This window comes from Typopeltis vanoorti, chromosome 17 (genome assembly GCF_054136105.1).
Source record: "Typopeltis vanoorti isolate ZY-2024b chromosome 17, IOZ_Tvanoo_1.0, whole genome shotgun sequence".
Taxonomy (NCBI): Eukaryota; Metazoa; Arthropoda; class Arachnida; order Uropygi; family Thelyphonidae; genus Typopeltis; species Typopeltis vanoorti.
The window spans coordinates 68,313,003-68,334,991 of record NC_143565.1 but is presented as its reverse complement, the minus strand read 5'-3'; the positions used below and the strand labels follow the sequence as shown (position 1 = coordinate 68,334,991).

Below are 21,989 nucleotides of genomic sequence, written 5' to 3'. Positions count from 1 at the left end.
TTCCACTAAAAGCTCTATTTCTTAATTTTCAACCTTCAGCTCAAACTTTTTAGCAAACAACACAATTTCCTGACCATTGTCTTGTAGTAAATTTTTTTTTTGGGGGGGGGGGCAGTCAAATCCATGAATGAATTTTCACCAGCTTCTTCCAAATGGCATTTATACACTTTGCAGTCACCTCACTCCATATTGAATATACATTATTTTACAATGCAAGATATTTTACATATTCCTTCCAAAAATGTGAAGATTAACTCACCCTCAGTATGAGCAATAACTGAAGAAAAACTATTTCTTAAATAAATTCTTTGAAATTTGAATGAGGAAGTACGTAGGCATCTGGAGAGATTGCTGTTCTGAACGAGTCAGTGTGTCCCAGGGAGGATGATAGCAGGGGTGGTCTCTTGTGGGAATGGATACTTGGGAGAAGGTAGACGATGTCAGGTAACACTGAGCCCAGTGGAGTCTAGAAGGGATAATGCTGGGTATAGAAACAATGGCATTTATATGCTTTATACTAATGCCAGGAGTATCCAGAATAAGGGAGAGGAATTGGTGGTGCAGATAGCATCAGCACGGCGAAAAATTATTGTGATCACTGAGACGTGGCTGACAGAAAGGGATATAACAACAGGAACAGAAGTCGCTGGGTATAGCATTTTTCGTCAGGATAGGAGGGGAAAGTGTGGTGGTGGGGTACTGCTTATAATAAGTAATGAGCTATGTCCTCTAAGAGTGGAGGCTTTGGAAGGAAGTGACACAAATGATTTTGAGAGCATATGGTGTGAGGGAGAGGTAGGTAAGACAGGATATTTAGTGGGGTGTTGCTACAGACCCAGGAGCAGGGAGGATGGGGACCAGGAGATGTTTAGACAGATAAGTTTGGCAAGGGCAAGAAGAATGATTGTAATGGGAGATTTAAACTACAGTAGTATAAATTGGAGAGAGGAAGATGCATGTAGCAATAGGGGAATGGAATTTCTAGAATTTTTGAGGGACAAATATCTTAGGCAACATGTAATAGAGGGAACAAGAGGTTCAAGAGTTTTGGATTTGATTATAGCATCAGAAGAGTTGATAATAACTGAGTTGATATCTCTCCCATCAGTTGGAGAGAGTGACCATATGGTTTTGACTTGAAAAATGAATAGACATGCAGGAGTATCAAAGAGATGGCAACTTATGTGGAATTATAATGCAGGTGATTATAACAGTCTTAGACGTCAACTTCAGGAAGTTTCACGGAGGGAGGAATTGGAAGGCCGGGATATCATTAGTGCGTGGGAAATTGTGAAAGAATATTTGTTAGCAGCAATGGTAAGTTGTATACCATGAGTGAAGAATAGTACAGAATTTGTAGTAAAGTGGATGACAAACAATATTAAATAGGAATTGCATGCGAAAAAGAGGCTATGGAAGAGATATAAGGAGACAGGTGAAGAGAAGATGCATGAAGAATATAAGACACAGGACAGAAGAGTGACTAGTGTGGTAAGGAAAGCGAAACTGGAATATGAGAGGAGATTGGCCCTAAGATCCAAAGAAAATCCCAGGGAATTTTTTAGCTATGTGGCCAGTAGGAGGAGAAATGACTGTGGAAGAATGATATTGTGGGATAAAAATGGGAATAGAGTGACTGAGGCAGAGGACATAGTGGAATTGTTCAATGAACACTTTAATGGAGTATTTCATCCTAGAGGAGTCAGTTTTAATGCTAGAGGGATAGGGCTGGTTCGAGGTTTAGAGGTACAGGAGAAGAGTGTGTTTCAGATACTGAGTACACTGGATGTCAGTAAAGCTGTGGGACTGGATGGTATTTCACCACAAGTTTTGAGAGAATGTGCTAGGGAACTGACAGTGCCTTTAACCTGGCTTTTCAATGAAAGTCTGGCTTTGGCAAAGGTGCCCAGGGAATGGAAGGAAGGTAAGATAGTGCCATTGCATAAGGGTGGTAACAGACTGGAAGTGTCTAATTATAGGTCAGTCTGTGTGTCATCAGTAGTTGTTAAGATCTTGGAGAAAGTAGTGAGGGACCGTATACAGCACTGGGCAGATGAGGGTAATGTTATCTGTGAGAGTCAACATGGATTTGTGAAAGGGTGCTCTTGTTTTAGCAATATGCTAGCCTTTTATAATAAAGTTACAAGAACATTAGATGAGGGAAAGGCATATACTGCAATTTTCTTAGACTTAGCAAAGGCATTTGACAGGGTGCCACATGATAAGCTGATATTTAAGTTGCAGCACATGGGTCTGGATGTCAGATTTTTGAACTGGATTCGGGATTGGCTGTTTGATAGGTATCAGAGAGTTGTGTATGGTGGAGCAGTTTCAAGGAGGCAGAGGGTTACAAGTGGGGTCCCGCAGGGCTCAGTACTAGGACCTATATTGTTTAACCTTTATATCAATGACATTGCCAGTGGATTGCAAGGGGATATTCAGTTGTTTGCGGATGATATGAAGCTGGGAAGGATTATTAGTAATAGTGCAGATGTGGTAGCCCTGCAAGAGGATTTAAATAAGCTAGATAGATGGGCAAATGAATGGGGGATGTCAGTTTAATGCAGCAAAATGTAAGGTCTTGAGGTTTGTGAAACATGGATGGGATGCTGCATACTCTATGGGAGGAGTTATACTGGAGGAAGTTGGGGAGACAAGAGATCTGGGGTTGACGATTGATAGAAACCTGAAGTTTAGGGGACATATTGCAAAGGTGGTGAAGGTAATACAGAGGATTTCTGCAATTATGAGACGGATACTGACCTGCAGAGATAAGAGGGTTATCATTCCATTGTATAAGTCTCTGATCAGACCACACTTGGACTATTGTTCTCAGATTTGGTCCCCAGGATTTGAAGGGGATAAATTAACTGTGGAAAGGATACAAAGACGGATGACAAAGATGGTTTCAGGACTGTACAAGCACAGTTATGAGGATCGGCTGAGGGAATGTGGACTGCAGAGTTTGGTGGATAGAAGAAGGAGAGGTGATATGATTGAGACTTTTAAACTGTTGAGAGGTGGTTACAGGGTTGACACTGGAGAGTTCTTTCGCTCGGTTGAACAGCGGGAAGGAGTGATGACAAGAGGCCATCCCTGGAAGTTACGAAAGGAAACTGTGAGCAAGAGGGTGAGGAGTGGTTTCTTTGTGTGTAGGGTGGTTGAACCGTGGAATGCATTGCCTGATGGAGTGGTGGGGGCGAGAACGGTCAATGAGTTTAAAGAGTGGTATGATAGACTTTGTGTTTCTTAGGGAGGATCTCCCCTCGATGATTCTTGACAGACGTTATGTTCTTAGGAAAGACCTCGCACGATGAGTCTTTTGACTCCATGGAGGCCTGAATAATAATAATAATAATAATAATAATAATAAATCAGAAAACAACATCCTTGTCTATAAGTTTCAGGAGTAAGGTGGTATTTGATGAATGTGTTAATGGGTTGGCCATCTTAAGTATGAGGATGGTCTGAAAAGTTCTCGGTCTAACAATGAAAAAACAAATTTATAATTTCAAAATTATTTTTGTTTTTCAACCTAATCTCCCTTAAGACTAATACATTTATTCCAGTGATGCTCCAGTGCCATTATCCCATCCCTGTAGTGGTTCTCAATAAGATCTGCAAAATACCCCTCTACAGCTGCAATCACCTCTTCATTCAAAGAAAAAAGCTGACCATCGAGGAAAAGTTTTAGTTTTGGGAAGAGAGAGAAGTTAGGAGGGGGACAAATCTGGGGAATACTGTGGATATTTCAACAATTCATAGTGCAGATCCCTTAATTTTCCCATTGCCAAAACACCTTTGTGAGCAGGTGCACTGATCTGATGAAAGATGATTTTTTCTTCTGCAAACCGGGTCTTTTCTGACAAATTTTTTGTCTAGTCTGGTTAAACGATCGGAATAATATTCCCCAGTTATTGTTTCACCCTTTTGAAGACACTTAATAAAAAAATGCCTTTAGCATTCCAAAACACCAATGCCACGATCTTTCCTGCTGATGAAACCGACTTTGTCTTCTTTGGAACTGAACAATTGTCTTCTGTCCACTGTTTTGACTGCTGTTTGGATTCTATAACAGTGAATCCAAGTCTCATTCACAGTAATAAATCGATGCACAAAATAAATCAGTTTTATTCTTGTTAAAACGCTCCAAGTACAGTTCAGAGATTTTCATGCGAGTGCGTTTTTGATATGCTGTGAGCAAGCATAGCACCAATCTTGCACAAAGCTTTTTCATTTGCAATTCTTCCTATCCTACACTTTCTTTAGAAATGCCTATCAGCAATTTCATGCACTTTGACTTGCCGGTCATCCAATACTGTATCGTGCATTGTAATGATTTCTGGTGTTGTTACACTTTTTGGACATCCTTCAGGTGTATCAATTTTATCCATTTCAAGGGATACAGACAACACTTTTGCTTCAGACAGCTGTATAAAACAAACTACTTGATAGAATGACTTGCAATTTCACATGGATGCTTATGACAGATGTACAAACTTAGAAAAGAAATCTTGCTGATAGTGTTGCTATCTATGGTCGAGGCCTAGAACTTTTCAGACCATCCTTGTATGAGTGGTTGTAAGTTGCATACATCATAAGTCATAAAACGTTATTGTGTATGACTTATGATGTATGCAACTTACATACATCATAAGTCATAAAACGTTATTGTAATTTCTAAATTTAATATCCTTAACTAATTTTCAATAACAAAAAAAGTCAATCTCTTTAGGCAGAAGAAGATTTCATTGCCTGGTATAAAACTACCATCTTGTTTAACGAAGACCTGAAGTCTTGAAAAAAGTTATGTTTGGCCTATACAGCAGAATTTTTGGATTATTTACCCCTTATCCTACCAAATGATGCTAATGCAGAATAAAGCTAAATTTTATGGATAACATGGATACAAAAATATTTTAGATTAATGTTACTCTCTCATAATTATTACCACATTATGAAAGGTAATAATTGCATCTGATATTTAACACTCTAACTCCCAATGAAATAAGGTAAATAATAATAATAATAATAATAATAATAATAACAGGATAAAGAATAATTTTACTCACCTTTAGCTCTATATCAGGTATTTCTGTAGATGTCAGACCTTGAGAAGCACATACTGGTCTTGCATGCTGCCATGTCCAAATATCTTTAAGTTCAGCATTTTCATGTTTTCTTATTTGCAGTGAAGAAAAAAAAAACAACCTCTATGAAATATAAATCACTAAATTTGTCTGAGTCTTTATGGAATCATCAGAGTAAGTGATGGTATCAACATAATAACTGATAACACATACGGGTGAGCATGCGCTCGTACAAAAATTCTTGTTCACACAAAACCATATTGTTTCTTGCTGAAGGATGGGCTTTTCAATATAAACTTATTTGTTAAGAATTTCCTTAATATGTCACAAAGTTCATCCTTATTCTTAGAGAAATTAAAGATTACACTTACAAAGTATAACATTATCCTATTACTAGCCCTACAAAATGATTTATATAAAATAAGACCCAATGTATATAAGATTTTGAAACACTTAAATGCAGATACCAAAGAAAACATAAAATTAAACACCCAAATTGAAATTAGAAGAATTTCTAAATTACTACACAGAATTGTGGACAGACAAATATTTTAAAAAACTGGCAAACAATTAACGAAAATGAAAAGGAAATAATAAAAAAGAATTAGAAATCAGCCTGCAAGAAACAAAAATCACTGAGAAGATAAGGTAGGTTCAGAACCACATAAATATGCAGGAACGAGTTCAAAGAAAGACTTATTATTTTTAAATAAAATTTATTCAACTGGTATCTCCCCAATAGAATAGAAAAAAAAAAAAGCAATTGTGATTCCTATCTTTAAAAAAGGTAATAGAGATGACCCTAAAAACTATAGAGGTATCGCTATACTAAATTCCTGTTACAAAATATATAGCAGAATCTTAAATAGCAAACTAATGAAATAATCTGAAAACTTTATTTTCGAAGTACAGAATGGATTTAGAAAAGGACAATCATGTATAGACCAGGCCTTTTGCCTAAAATTAATAACAGAGAAAAGAAGAGAATACAATTTAGAAACACATATTGCATTTATTGACTTTGAAAAAGCATTTCACAAAGTTAAAAGAAACATATTATTTAACATATTAAAAGAAAGACACATACCAAATAATATCCTAAAAGCTATCATAAGTATATATGAAAATAATCAAATACAAATAAGATTAAATCACGAGCTATCATATATGAGAGAGATAAGCCAAGGGGTCCGACAGGGATGTCCCCTCTCAGTAATAACTCTTTTTAATATCTACTTACATGAAATAATAATAAAATGGAATAAAAATTTACATCAAGGAATTAAACTTTCTCCTACAGTGAACTTAAACACTCACCTTTTTGCCAATGACCAAATAATAATTACAAATTCTGAAGATAACTTACAGAAAGCTATTTTAGATCTAAATGAGATAGCCAAAGATTATGGTATGATAATATCAACAGAAAAATCAAAAACTATGGTCTTTAAAGGACAAGATCCAGCAAGAACTAAAATAGTAATAGATAACAAGATCTTAGAACAGGTGAATTCATTTAACTACCTAGGATGTATGATCACATATGAAAAAGCAATAAATGTAAAAATTGCAAAATATTTTTAAATAACAGGTGTAATTAACTCTATATTTAAACCAAACATAGTTAAAAAAAAAACCAGACTAAAAGTATACAATACATTACCCCTACCTGTCTTAATGTATGGAAGCGAAATCTGGACAATAAAACAAAAAGACAAACAAAGATTAATAACAGCAGAAATTAAGTTTATGAGAAAAACTGCAAAGTATACCCTATTTGACCACAAAAGAAACGAAGAAATTATGAAAGAATTAATCCAAGAACCAGTAATAGAAAAAATTAAAAAATATAAACATAAATGGATGGAACACGTTCAAAGAATGAAAACAGAAAGATTACCGAAGTACAAGCCATAAAAGAAAACAAGGATGTCCTCTTAAACGATGACTTCTAAGGCCGGAACAGGCCATGCTAGGCCTAAATCCTTGATATGAATGATGATGACAAAACCATATTGTTCCTTGCTAAAGGATGGGCTTTTCAATATAAACTGATTTAAGAATTTCCTTAATATGTCACAAAGTTCATCCTTATACTTAGAGAAATTAATGATTACACTTACAAAGTATAACATTATCCTATTAATAGCCCTACATTAACATAAGTTCAACCAGTAAGTTTTGCGTTTTTTCAAACATATTGCACCAATAGTTGCATGACATATGGCAAGAAATAATTGCTGACAATCATAAAGAAAGGTGTGTTTCGTAATAGCATACTTGTACAGTGATGCTATTCATTATCACAATTGAATCATGAACCATTTTGACAATATACTAATGCAATGAAAAAAACGAAGAAATGTCATTCTTATTATTTCATGCTCTTTGGTCAACAAAAAAGAATTATATAAAAAAAAATCAAGCAATTTCAAACCTATGAATGATTTAAATACAAAAATGACATTGCAATGTATACTCATTTGATCAAAATATAAGCTTAGCAAGCTTTATAATTTTTTAATTTTTATTTTTTTATGTAACTCCCACTCAAAAATTATTGTAAACCTACATATGTATTAGTACTGTAGGCCCATACAGTACATTAGCACTGCATGCAGGCTCTAAGAGTTAAATAATTCAGTAGCCTTACTCCAGTGACTAAACATGAAATGTTCTTCAAAACACTGAAGATACCCAATAAGCAGAGTAGTGGTCTAACAGTGGTTAATGAAATTCAAGTATCACCATAAAATTATTATTATTATTATTATTATTATTCAGGCCTCCATGGAGTCAAAAGATTCATCGTGGGAGGTCCTTCCTAAGAACATAAAGTCTGTCAAGACTCATCGAGGGGAGATCCCCCCCCCCCCTTAGAAACACAAAGTCTATCATACCACTCCTTAAACTCTTTGACTTGGTATCGAAATTTTAAAGATCGGCTGTGTGTTTGGATCACGATGGACAGCTTGCGGTACGAACGACTCTTGCTTTGTGCAGAAATTATCCAGCTTTATTTTGCATCGAATGATAAATATAAGTGCTTTTTAAACCGACTTCTCAATTTGGAATTTTTAAAAGATCTAGCATTAATGATCGATATCCTACAGGAATTATCATATCTGTCAGAAGCTCTACAAAGTCACAATATAAGTATTTATAAGGGTTAAGTTAGGCCATTTTTTTTTTTACTCGACGATGCGAGCCCTTTGTTAAAATTTTTATAGCTCACCACTGTATATACCCCTTCTTAACTGGAACTATGTTTTGCTACTTCACAAGTCAATATCACATGATCACTTTTCCCAATCTAACTCCTACTTGCTTTACCCTCCTGACCTGGAATTTCCCCATGTTTTACTACTTCCCAAGTAACAAAATCACATGCTATTTTCACCAGCCACTTAATTATGAACAGATCTTCTGATCCTACAACAAGATTGGACACTATCAGACTCCCAGTCCCCTCCATCACATTCTGCTTTAAGTAATTATCTCTCAGTAAGTGTATAAATTCCATTTCCTTCCTTCCTGCTGTGTAATCTTCTCTCCTTCCACTCTTTGTTCCCAAAGTTGAAGTCTCTCATAATAATTACTCAGCTCGCACTCATTGTACTAATCTGCTGATGCATGTCATCCACATCATCCCTGGCTATAGTAGCAACAAATTTTATATTTTGCACTATTGGCCTCAATCTCACACCATATTGACTCCAAAGAACTGACATCCGCCCAACTGACTCCCTCTTCTTGGCTGCAAATCATCAGCAGTACCCCCTCCCATTCTGTGTACTCTGTCCTTCCTGAAAATACTAAATCCATCACATTTTATCCTTGTTGTAACTTAGTAGTCATCTGTTGTTAGCCAAGTCTCACTAATGTCTATAACTTCTGGCAAGGTTGCACTAACCAATGCCCAAAACTCCTCCCTCGAATGCAGTACAACTACTCACAACTCACAGAGAGGTGGGGAGAGAAACGAAAGAGGAGCTGATGGTATGTATCACAAAGCTGTAAAATGTGAAATGGTTATGGAATTTAGGTTTGCCAAGGTGGAATGAATGTTATTATCTAGTATGTATGTGTGTGTAGTGTTGCCCACTGTATGTCAAAGCCAATAGGAATTCTTTAATATACAGGCCAAATGGAAGTATAGCAGTGTGATAGGAATTAACAGATTCTGTCAACATGGATAAAGAATACTTGTCCCACATGGGATGGTATGGCAGGGATTTTATTTTAAATGCATAGTAGAATGACAGCTGTTGCAACTGAAGCAAGAGTAATGGTTCATTCACTTTAATATAAAGACAGGAACAGGTGATGTTCAAATCTGACCACTGAAGTATGCTGTTTGTAGAAGAAACATAGACTTGAGAACAGAACTATATTTGAGTCTTGATAAGGTAGAGATGTAATATGGTATGGAAAGAAGGGAAAATTCCAGAGGGGGTGGGTGAAATCGATATTAGTGACATTATACAAGAAAGGAAATATGCAAGAATGTAAAAATTATAGAACAATTGCCTTGACAAGTCATCTTGGTAAGGTGATGATGATATTGACAGAAAGATTGAGAACACAACTGGAAGCATACCTTGCAGACAAGCAAGCAGAATTTAGGAAAGATAGAACTACAATTCAACAGATTTTGATGATGTGGTTAATAGCAGAGAAAGCAGCTAGGAGAAAAAAAAAACATATATACCTGGTTTGTTGATTTTTCAGAAGACATTTGACAGTATTGACCAGAAAATGACATTAGCAGTGCTAGAATCCTATGGAATTGACAGTAAACTAATAGCTATATTAAAAGATGATTATAAGAATGCAGTTGCAGCAGTTAGAATAGGTGATGATTTGGGGGAAATGGTTTTAAACAAGCAGAGGTACTAGACAGGGAGAACCAATATCACCAAGCATTTTCATTGCACATTTAGAAAGAGCAATGGACAAAATGAAGGAAGATGCAAAAGGAATATCAGTGCATGGGATGAGAATTAACAATCTGAGATTTGCAGATGACATTGTTATTATTGAAGAAGGCAAAAGAGAACTACAAAAACATTGAAACTCTTAAATGAGGAAGGGAAAAGATTTGGACTTGTTATGAACTTGGAAAAAATGAAGACATTGGTATTTGGTGAGAAGAACATGAAACAAAAGATACAAGTGGATGGAATTGATATAGAAAATGTAGAACAATTCACATATTTGGGAAGTAAAATGACATATGATTTGGACTGTAAAAAAGAAATAAAGATCAGGCTTGCAAGAAGGCCATGGATAACATCTGGAAGAAAAGTAAAGTGATCAGCCTGCAAACAAAACTAAGAGTACTGGAAAACATGCATCTTTAGTGGTATACTGGATCTGAAATGTGGATAATAAATAACGAATCAAGAAAAAAAATTTTGGCATTTGAAAGAACTTGTTACGGGAAGATTCTAAGAATATGATGGGTACAGAAAGTCACAAATGAAAAGGAGAATCTATGCAGAAGATTATAAAATGGAAGCTGCAATTATTTGGACACATCTGCAGAATGAGTGAGGACCAGAAGATAAAGACATTCATGTTTGGGATTATAGATGGTGTGAACAGAAGAGGTAGATCATACAGAGAATGGATAGGCGACATAAAGAAACAGAAACTGCAACACTGTGCACTGGACAAAGAAAGGTGGACGAAGATAGTGAAGGGGCCATCAGACACCAACGGGCAGTGAGTCCATGGTTTGTGATGATGATAGGTAGAAAAAGAACATCAATCTGCACACCAAGAGACAATGGTGCAAAAAAAATGTTCGATACTCTCTGCATCACATAGGAGCTGGAATATGTGGAGCAGAAACACCAAACTTTTTATCGCAAGAATTTTAACTCTGTTGTAATTATATCATAATTTTTCTTGGTTTTAGTTCTGGGTTGAGATGAAGAATCTATTTGCCACAAAAGTGCATGCAAATAGTTTACTGCAAGTCTTACTACGACTTACATATTGCAAAAATGACAAAATATGGTAAAGCCCTCCACATAGATAAGCTGTTTATAGTAAGAAAAATGCTATTCTGTTATTGAGTTAACTCTGACAGCAAACAGCATGACACTTAAGCAGAGCTTCATGTAATTCCCTTCTCTTAACCACCTTAGGCCATTAAAGATCAAATACGCATCCATCATAAATTTCAATGCAATATCAATGGTGTTACAATTTTAATATGCACTTCACCTCCATGGAAATGTGGACATATATATACGTCCTGGGCGGTAGCATGGTTAAAGAGATAGACAGAAACGATAGTTTTGAAAGTTTATTTTTCACTTGGTTAGACAATAACAAATTTAGTTTAATCCTTTATCCAAGTGCAAGCAAACAAAGTATGCACCTGAAAGTATCTTCAGGACTGGGGTAAATTGATACAACACCAGGCAACTCGTTGCAAAGGTAGAGCAAGCTAACATCACTCCTATCTCAGTATCTCCCATAATGCAAAATAAAAAGTGGCCCTTCCCATAATGTTATGCATTAAGGGAAGGGCTACTACCCTATTTTCAACCTTTATTGAGGTCTCTTCATTGGGAGCCAGGCCCAAGTGGAGATACCAGGTAGAAGCATTAGCAAGGTCATCTCTACCTATAGGAGTTGCCAAACGGTGTGCCACCTTTTATTAAATTACTCTGGATTTAGAGAAAGACTTTGAAAGTTTATTTTTCACTTTGTTACACTATAATAAATTTAGTTTAATCCTTTATCCAAGTGTGAGCAAACAAAGTTTGCGCCTGAAAGTATCTTCAGGACCGGGGGTAAGGTGGTACAACACCAGGCAACTCGTTGCAAAGGTGGAGCAAGCTAACATCACTCCTATCTCAGTATCTACCATAATGCAAAACACATCTCCTTGTGGATATGTCTAACGTTATGCATTAAGATACTTTCCTGAATATACTTTCAGTTTCCTGTGGGTGTAGCCCTGACTGGGCTACACCCACAGGAAAACCCGAGGCATTACCAAGGAGCGATTTTCCCGAGCTCCGCCATCAGGCCGAAAAAGGGGCAACAGTGGAAAACATAACCTCCACAAAAACCCCAATGGGCAAGATACTCAAGGCAACTGGCCATACGAAGGACAAAACCGCCAACATCGAGATTGCAAACATCGAAACGCGCAGGAAAGAGGAAGAAGTTGTCACAACCAGTGCTCCAACAAAGCACACAAGAGAAATAGAAACAGAGGAAAAGAAAAAAGCTAAACAAAGCAGCCTACTGTCATCGGAGGACGAATCAGATAACACCCAAATTACAGGCCAACGTGGAGCAACAGGCACAAAGCCCCTCAATGTAGACACAACAAGGCCGGGAAACCCTCCCCCGGTAACAAACGAACCTACAGAACCCCAAACACATAACCACAGAAGGGACATTGCCAGCGACACAGATATGGAATATGAAGGCAACCTTGTTATTGATGCGAACGCAAACAGCTCTGACGAAGAACCAGATGTGGTTCATAGACCCACGAACAGATGAAACATGGAAATTAAAATTGCCACGGTAAACACTAACAGTTTACGCAACCCTTTTATGCAAAGCGCTGCCTGGAAGCTAATGTTAACGCACAAAATTAATATCCTCCTGATCCAAGAAACCCATTTCTATAAGCATTGGGACGTGGAGAACTTCTCGAGAAGCTACCCGGTCACCAGCCAGCTACTGGTGCTTTGGGGACACGCACTCGCGAGGGGGTGGGGATACTAATCCCCCCCCCCCTTTGCGGGGGGGGTTTCCTTCAACATCCAGAAAGACGCCACAGGATGTCTAGTAGCGGTGGACTGGAAGTACGGTGGCCGTACCATCCGACTTGTTGCAGTTTACACCCCGAACAACCCACACCACAGAAGTGGTTTCTTCTCTGCCCTTGAAAACTATCTCCTGGTAGCAGACCACCTCATAGTAGCTGGAGATTGGAATTGTGTGGAAGACACAGGTTTAGACAAAGTGGGCGGGAATGCAAATACCGGAACTGGCGGCATTGCCTCCTTAAAACGATGTTGTGTAAACTTTGACCTCGCCGATGTCTGGAGGCAGAATAACCCCTCCAAAGTAGAGACAACGTGGTGCTGCAGCCAGATATCGATGAGACTAGACAGGGTGTACGTATCTCAAAACTTGGAACAACATGTTCAGAGGATACGTCACACCGCAGTACACAACATGTCAACAGACCACAAAATGGTCATATTCAAAATTACACTCCCAGAGGTTATGGAAACAGCCAGAGGTCCTTGGAGGCTCCCTCCTACCTTTCCCAGTCTTTTTAGCGACCAGCTACAGAACCTTTGTGACAGATGGACAAACACCAACTGGGACTGGGAAAACTGGCTTCAAGTGGCAGGCTAAGGAACTGTTTCAAAACTGTGGACGCGAAAGGGCCTACCAACAATGTAAATGGCTGAGGGATCTCTACAGGGAATTCGGCTGGTACCGGATAAACGAACGGAGCGGAATTCCCTGCGGAGATCTTATCAGACAAGTAGAAACAGAGCTGCAGCAAGAGCGGCAGAGTAGAGTTGAGGACCTCGACTTTCGAACGAAACTCTATCTCAGACATTTGGAAACGCCTTCCGCCGCATTCTACAATCAACAATTGGTGGCGGCAAATGACGAGAGAACGATTTACCAGATCGAAGAGAAGGGCCAGATTCTAAATTCAACCCATGAAATACTCCGTCGTTTTCATCAGCAGTATCTCGGCATCTTCTCTGACCAGCAGGGCACGGATGACTTCAGCGAGTGGGACATCAAACGTTTTCCAGATCATCTTAGTGCCCTGCATGACAGGCCGATAACTGCAGCGGAAATAAAGGCAACGTGCAAAACAATGAAGACAAAAAAGACCCCAGGGCTAGACGGACTGGGGATAGAATTCTATAGATCTATCTGGGATTTTGCACTGCCAGCATTAGTAAACATCTTCAACGAATTCCTCACTTTGGGAAACATCCCCGAGGAATTCGTTAAGAGCTATACAATCTTTATCCCCAAGAAAGACCGAGATCGGACTTTGTCAAATAACTGGCGTCAGATCTCCTTAACCAATTTAGACTACAAACTTTTCGCAAAAATTATCTGCATGTGCATTAAGGGCAGAATAGAAAATATAATAACAAGCTCACAGGTCTACAGAATCCCAGGTAGATCTATGGAATTTAATCTCTTCTTGTTAAGAGACCTAATCAGACTGGCAAAGGAAAAAAAATACCCCCTGGCACTTCTCTCCACTGACCTGGAAAAAGCGTTTGACAGTGTCAACCACATGTACTTGCAGGACACCCTCAAAAAAATAGGTGTGGGACGAGACTTCGGCGTACAATTAAAAATATGTAAGCAGAGGCCTCGACACAACTGTCTATTAATGGGTTTCTAACAGAACCGATCCGCATAAAGAGAGGAGTTAGGCAAGGCTGCCCGCTAAGCCCCTTCTTCTTTTCTCTAGCATTAGAACCCCTCATCAACAGAATTGAGAACACCCCTGCAATTAACGGTATTCCACTGTCCTAAGTCTCCAGACAATGCAAAATAGTGGCATATGCAGACGATGTAGTGGCTACACTCAGAGATTCTGAGTCGATCTGCATCTATATTGACATACTGCAATACTTCAGCATAGTCAGTGGTCTCCGGGTTAACGCACAAAAAATTAAAATCAAAAGTTTTGGAAATTTCCATAACACTGGACTTCCCTACGGTTTAACGCTGCATACGCAGCCCCTAACAATACTAGGTGTTCCGTTTTCTGAGACCCTAGCATTACCAATTCAAAAATTACAGGAAACAAGCATGGAAAGGATAAAGCTGTTCAAACCAACCTTTTTCTCCTTTTATGGCAGAGCCACAGTAATAAGAACAATCATTAACCCAATGCTGATGCACACAGTCAACATCACAGGCATCACACTGCTACAAGAAAATCAATTATCAAAAAAACTCAGACTTCTTCTGGAATGAGAAAAAACACGAGGTAAAAAAAGAATACCTACAACTAAAACATGAAGAGGGGGGGGGGGGTATGCTCTTCCCGATCTCAAAAGCTTGCTCCATGCAAACACATTCAAAATGTACGGAAGGCCTTAAACTCAAACCACACTTCAGGCCTCATTAGATATTTTATAGGATTTTTCCTCCCCCTCTTTGGGATCACAGACTATGCCAGACCCAGCGCAAGGGTTGTTCCCAAGTGGTACCACACACTAGTGAAATCGCTCACAACACTCAGAGACAAAGGAACAGAAATCCTCACACACAAACCCAAAGCAGTATACTGGGATTTCTTCCAACTCTCCAGGCGTGATACACCAAATCTCAGGACCAACAACGAAATTCTTTTTAGAAACATTAAAAATAGCTGGGGACAGCCTTTTCATCGGGATCTCGCCTGGCGAATAGCCTACGGGCAGCTCCCGGTGAAACTGGTTAAATCCAGGTATGTACCCAGTCCATGCGACCCCTTCTGTGATGTCTGCCGAGGCATGGAAACGGTGGAGCATTTTTTTTATTTTTGCCCACCAGCCCAACGCATCTGGCAAAGACCGAGCACAGCATTGGGAATTCCGATGCTGTCACTAGAAGAGGTCGTACGTCTACAATTTCCTCCACCGGTCAACAAGACCCAAAAGTTCGCTATCTTCTTAATTAACGTCTTAAAGTATCACATCTGGAAGGTACGGAAAAAATCCCAGGTACAGGACGCAAATTTAATGTACACAAGAATAAGGAAAGGTTTTTTTTTTCTATCTACCTAAATTTCTTGTGCAAGAGAGACAATTATTAGGAGACTTTAAATTTGTGAACAAATACTGCAAACCACCGAAAATATGCTTTCTCATACAGGGACGCATCAAGCCCTGTATATATCTTTGGAATCTCAAAACCACACCTAACTCTCCCTAGGAATAACTATTCTGTCCTTCCTCGCCACAAGGCTTTCGCTGGCACGGATTCTCTTACTCCAAATAAGGGTGGGGGGGTAGATCTGAGAACCCGGGCTGCGAAGGCTTACAGCGAGGCGGTGCCGCTCCCTGTGAGCAGCATCTCCCGGGGCCAGATTCTACCCCATTTTAAGTCCCAATGGTACCAGGTCTGCAAGTTCTTCAAAACGTTCTTATTCATTTCAACTTACCGGACCTTAAGTCCTTAAAAAAAAAAAAAAAAAAAAAAAAAATCTAGTCCGGACTTTAAGTTTGAATTTTACAGTAAATTTATATATCCAGTTTGGACCATAAGTCCTTAGATTTTCAATAACAGCAGTAAATTTTAATTACCCAGAATACAAATAAGGATATTATACTTAGTAACAAAAATTACGAACAAACATTTAAACTGTAAAATACTGTTCCAAAACAGGGTCAACGGATATCCTCCATAGACACCTGATTACATCATTAAATTGGATAAATTTATATGCGAACTTTAGACAAAATTTTATGGTTAACCTTTTTTTGAACAGATAAATGGAGATTGTGTTACAGACCAATTAGCCTAAAATGGCTAAACAGGTTGAGGCCTTTTTTACCTCCTACTATCCTACTCTATCTTGTATTATCCTCCTCTCTTACTGTCTACTGATCCTCAGCATGCTTTATTCTCCAAAGGCCAATGATGAGAGACATGAACTTCCATTCTACCTCAATAAAGGTTGAAACTAGTCTGGGTAGTGGCCCTTCCCTTAATGCATAACATTATACACATCTGCAAGGAGATGTGTTTGGCATTATGGGAGATACTGAGATAGCAGTGATGTTATCTTGCTCCACCTTTGCAACGAGTTGCCCGGTGTTGTACCAACTTACCCCAGTCCTGAAGATACTTTCAGGCGCAAACTTTGTTTGCTCACACTTGGATAAAGGATTAAACTAAATTTATTATAGAAAAGATAGGAAAACAGTCAGACTTGGAATATTAAGTTTGAAAGAAGGTTTTTGCCAAAAAGAAGGTTCATTTTGAGAGAGTTGTGTATATCTTTTAGTATATCAAACCTTCTGTGCTGTGGGATTTTTTTTCTGTATCAAAGAAATCCAATAGAAAGTGCTTGTGCTTAGGAAAGCACCTCTAATAAATGTTTCCAGTCTGATTAAATATTATCATTTGTCTTGGTTTTATTATATTATCATTTGTCTTGGTTTTAGTTCTGGGTTGAGATGAAGAATCTGTTTACTACAAAAGTGCATGCAAATGGTTTTCTAGTTGGGAAGACGGTGAGATGGGTGTAGTGGAGTGGAATAGGGTGCCCTCCTACAATGAGTCCTTAGACTCTTTGGAGGTGTCATGTAATAATAAAAATAACAGTAATAATTTCATAACAGATGCCACTGACCTTGCAACATTTCTTTTTTGATTTACAATTTTCTTTTTTAAACAATCAAGGCAATCCTTGTAAACTCGCCTAGCACAGGGTTTTACAAACATCCATGCTCAAGGTGGGATTCAAGCGCACAGCCTTATGGTTGGAGAGCAAGTATGTTACTCAATCAGTACCCAGCCACCTGGCAACATTAATGCAAAGAAACTTTCAGTTCTTCTTGAATAGCCTGTTGTAATGTTGGGTTGGGATGTTGCCAGTATTTTGGCAACATCTTCTTACTTGGGATATGGCAGGAGGGGAAGTATATAAATGAAAGAATGAAAAGGGCCAGCACCATAACTGGGAGGGCAGGTCCCATCTGCATTGCACAAGTGTTCCTTTTGAAAGGGCTCCACTATGGCAAAAGACTTTGAATACAGTTAGCGGATGGTGAGAAAGACTGGAGGATATGCCATAACTCAGTGTTCATAAAATGGGTGAGGCAGGTTTGGATAGTTAATAAAGAAACAATTTATAACTGGATTGGGTTATATTTTATAATTTATTACCAAACAAAAGACTTGCTGTTTGAGGGCAAGCCACAACATTCTATAATGGTGGGAAATTAAATAAAGAAATATTTGCTATGTTCTATTATGCTGCAATGATGATAATATAAAACTGTGCCTACTTGTTATCTGGGCATTTTGTAAGCCATGAGGTTTAAAGTAGTCAGTTAACTTTCATGTGATGAGCACACACCAGACCTGCTTTGCTATTGGTCAACATTTTTCTATAAAAAAAAGGAAAATTTAAACAATTCTATATCACTATACAGCGTAGTTTGTTGGGATGTTAACCAAAGTGAACAAAATTTGAAGTTTTTCTGTTTTGCTCTTTTAGGACTAAGAATTGTAGAATATAAGATGATGCTATTATTATTCTTATCTTCAGACCTCTATGGATTCAAAGGCTCACTGTGGGAAGTCCCTCTGTTGCACAAACAGCTCATCATACCATGGCTTAAAATACATTTCTAGATCTCTCAGGCAATGCATTCTAATAATTCACCACTCTCCATGCAAAAAAACCTGCTTCTCACTCCCTTGCTCACACCGTCTTATACAGACTTATAAGAATAACCTTTTGTTATACCCCCCCCCCAATCTTCTACCATTACTATGTAAAACATTGTCAATGTTAATCTAATTAAAAAAAAAAAACCTTACCAATTTATACATCTCTATCATATTTTCTCCCTCTATTCCATGGCCTAGGAACAGATTCCAAAAGGTGTCGAACATCCTCTATGCATAATTTGACCCACATCAGGCTGCAGCAACTACATCATTTCATGCAGAAGGATTTCTAGATCTCTCAGGCAATGCATTCTAATAATTCACCACTCTCCATGCAAAAAAACCTGCTTCTCACTCCCTTGCTCACACCGTCTTATACAGACTTATAAGAATAACCTTTTGTTATACCCCCCCCCCCCAATCTTCTACCATTACTATGTAAAACATTGTCAATGTTAATCTAATTAAAAAAAAAAAACCTTACCAATTTATACATCTCTATCATATTTTCTCCCTCTATTCCATGGCCTAGGAACAGATTCCAAAAGGTGTCGAACATCCTCTATGCATAATTTGACCCACATCAGGCTGCAGCAACTACATCATTTCATGCAGAAGGATCAGCAGTTCTCACATCCTGTTCTAGGGTGTGAATATGCTAGAACTAGCAGTTCTAGCACATTCAGTTGGGTTGCAGTCAGGGAAGTTTGGGGGCAATGTGGCGAATTCATTGTTGCGAAGTCATTCCTCTAACTCACCCAGTGAGTTAGAGGAATGACAAGGTGCGTTGTCCTGTTGAAAGATTGCACTGTGGTCAGGATAGGCCTCCTGCAGATATGGATGGAGATGGTTGATTAACAGGTCCCTATAGCATTTACCATTCAGTGTTTGTGGGACGATAACCAATGGTCCAAGGGCATGCCAGGAAAATGCTTCCCAGACCATAACACCACCTCCACTGGCCTGTTGAACCCCCAACTGTGCAACCAGAGAAGAGGGCTTCATGCTGTTTACACCAAATGCAAACTTAGCCATCAGCAGGGTGCAGCAAGAAATTGGACTCATCACTCCAGATGACCCTCTTCCATCTGTCAAGGATCCAATGTCTAGATGTCATCATGGTACCCTTGTTGATCTCTGGCTGTTAAACCCCAGCCGACACAAGGTACAGGGCATGGTCCATGTACGAGTTGAACTGCGCTGCTGTTGTACTGGCGAGTGAGCTGTGTGAGTGTTGCATGTCATTGTTGAGATACCAGTTGCAACACCTGATGGCATCAATAGCAGAATCATATTAAAAAATAAAGATATTAGAAAGGAACTTGCCATTATTAGCATTCAGGAATGTGTCAGCAGAGCTAATCTAAGGTGGTATAGAAATTGAAATAGAATGAGTGAAGGTAGGTTAGCCAAATAGGTGTTTGATGTCAAGATGGCAGGAAAGAGATCCAGAGGAAGACCAAGGTCTAGGTGGATTGATTCAGTCAGAAGTGCCTTAGAAGCACAAAATATTAGATTTTATGCTTCTAAAAAGTAAAACAGTGCTTCAATTTAACACAATTAGGGATTACCTTGTTATCCCGGCAGCGTTTTAGGAATGTCAGATGATTTAGTTGTCTGGATATCTTCAACCTCATTTTGCCGTATTGACAGGCCTTTCGTGCGATGGAATCTCCGTGGATGATCATAATTCTAGTAGCAAGGCTTATATGTTGGTCATACATAACTGGTAATTAGTTTATGGAATTAACAACACATATAAAGTATATTAATTAAAGGTAACTTTAATGAATAACTTCTATATTTCGGCAGAAGTTGTGCCCTGTTTTACTTCACAGAAAGCTCTGCACATTTATAATCGCACTAGCTTCGCCCTGTTAAGTGAACAAATTAACGCGACGCGTGTTCTCCTTGTCGACGAAAACAAAAACTTATGGACGCTAGAGGAAGAGCTTTCAAATACACTTGGCCATGATCTTTGGACGATACTTTATGACGTCTCATGCGCATCGGCAAGAAAAGAATTCGAAAAAATACGAAGTCAGCACTTGAAAAAATACGTAAACCTGATAAAGAATTCTACTTCCTTATCACTGCCACCACTCAACACTGTAGTCAACCTCTCGTCGGTAGTTTTAAAGCCCGAAGCAATCACAGCACTTGCATATGGTCAAAATTTCGCCCTAGCTCCTAAAAGAATACCTGCCGAGGAAATCATGATCCAAATAGAACGTGGAATTTGCAACCTTCCTAACCATATCGCCAACAATGTCAGACTGGATGTAGTCGGTGTTCTCACTAAAGCCAAACCTCCTAAAACCAACTTATCCAAAGATGAATATGCAACCCTACAAGAAATGAAGAATAACAAAAAAATAGTAATCACTAAAGCGGATAAGGGAAATGCCACTGTGGTGCTAAATCAAAAGGACTACAAAGGTAAGCATAATGCTTTAGTACTAGACCGTACTACTTACCTCCCTATTGAATATAATCCTACCAACTCTCAGATTAGAACTCTCCACAGACTCCTTAAGAAAGTCACTTCTTGGCCTGTGGAAGTCACTAAAAAAATAAAAACCTTATAACTCTAGACCCCCCCCCCCCCGATTATATGGACTCCCAAAAATACATAAACAAAATGTGCCATTACGTCCCATAGTGGATGGCATTGATTCCCCCACATATAAATTAGCCAAACATTTTGCTAAAACGCTCACACACTATACTGGCAACACACCATCACACATAAAAAACTCAGCCCACTTTAAAGCCAGTATAGAAACCCTCTCGCTCCAACACACTGACATAATGGTCAGTTTTGACGTTTCCTCCCTATTCACTAATGTCCCACTCAAAGAAACCCTAGAGCTCATCCAAGCCAAGTTTCCTCCCGATATCTCAGCCCTATTTCAGTTCACAATGAACTCAGGCTATTTCGTTTGGCAAGGAAAGTTGTACAAACAGATAGAGGGGACAGCCATGGGTTCACCACTTTCCCCACCCTTGGCCAATTTCTTTATGGAGACCTTTGAAGAGAAAGCCTTAAACTCTGCCCCACAAAAACCAACTATTTGGCTTCGTCACGTGGATGATGTGTTCGCTATTTGGCCACATGGCTCAGACTCACTCTACTCCTTCCTAACACACTTAAACAACCAACACCCCAGAGTCCAGTTCACCTTAGAAACAGAGGAAAACAACACCCTCCCCTTCCTAGAGACACTTTAATCACTCGCCAGCTTGATGGATCTTTGGTTTTCTCTGTTTACAGAAAACCCACCCATACTGGCAGATAAATTCACCAGCAATCCCACCACCACCCTCCCCTCACAATAATATGGGGCTATAAAAACACTATATAACAGGGCAAAATTAATCTGCTCAGATGACAAGGCCCTAACTACTGAACTAAACCACATCCTCAACACATTCCAAAAAATACTAAAACCAGTAAACCACAACCCTCCCCCCTCC

The 21,989-nt window shown here is 38.8% G+C and overlaps 1 protein-coding gene across 1 annotated transcript in view; it reads right to left on the bottom strand.

Annotated features, from left to right (window-relative positions):
* Window positions 1-21,989, bottom strand: part of Vps13B (vacuolar protein sorting 13B) — a 1,316,993-nt gene that overhangs the window by 314,008 nt on the left and 980,996 nt on the right. Inside the window, exon 39 of the mRNA XM_090406926.1 lies at window positions 5,073-5,181. Within this exon, the coding sequence (XP_090263052.1) occupies window positions 5,073-5,181 (109 nt within the window). The remainder of the gene's footprint in view (window positions 1-5,072; window positions 5,182-21,989) is intronic.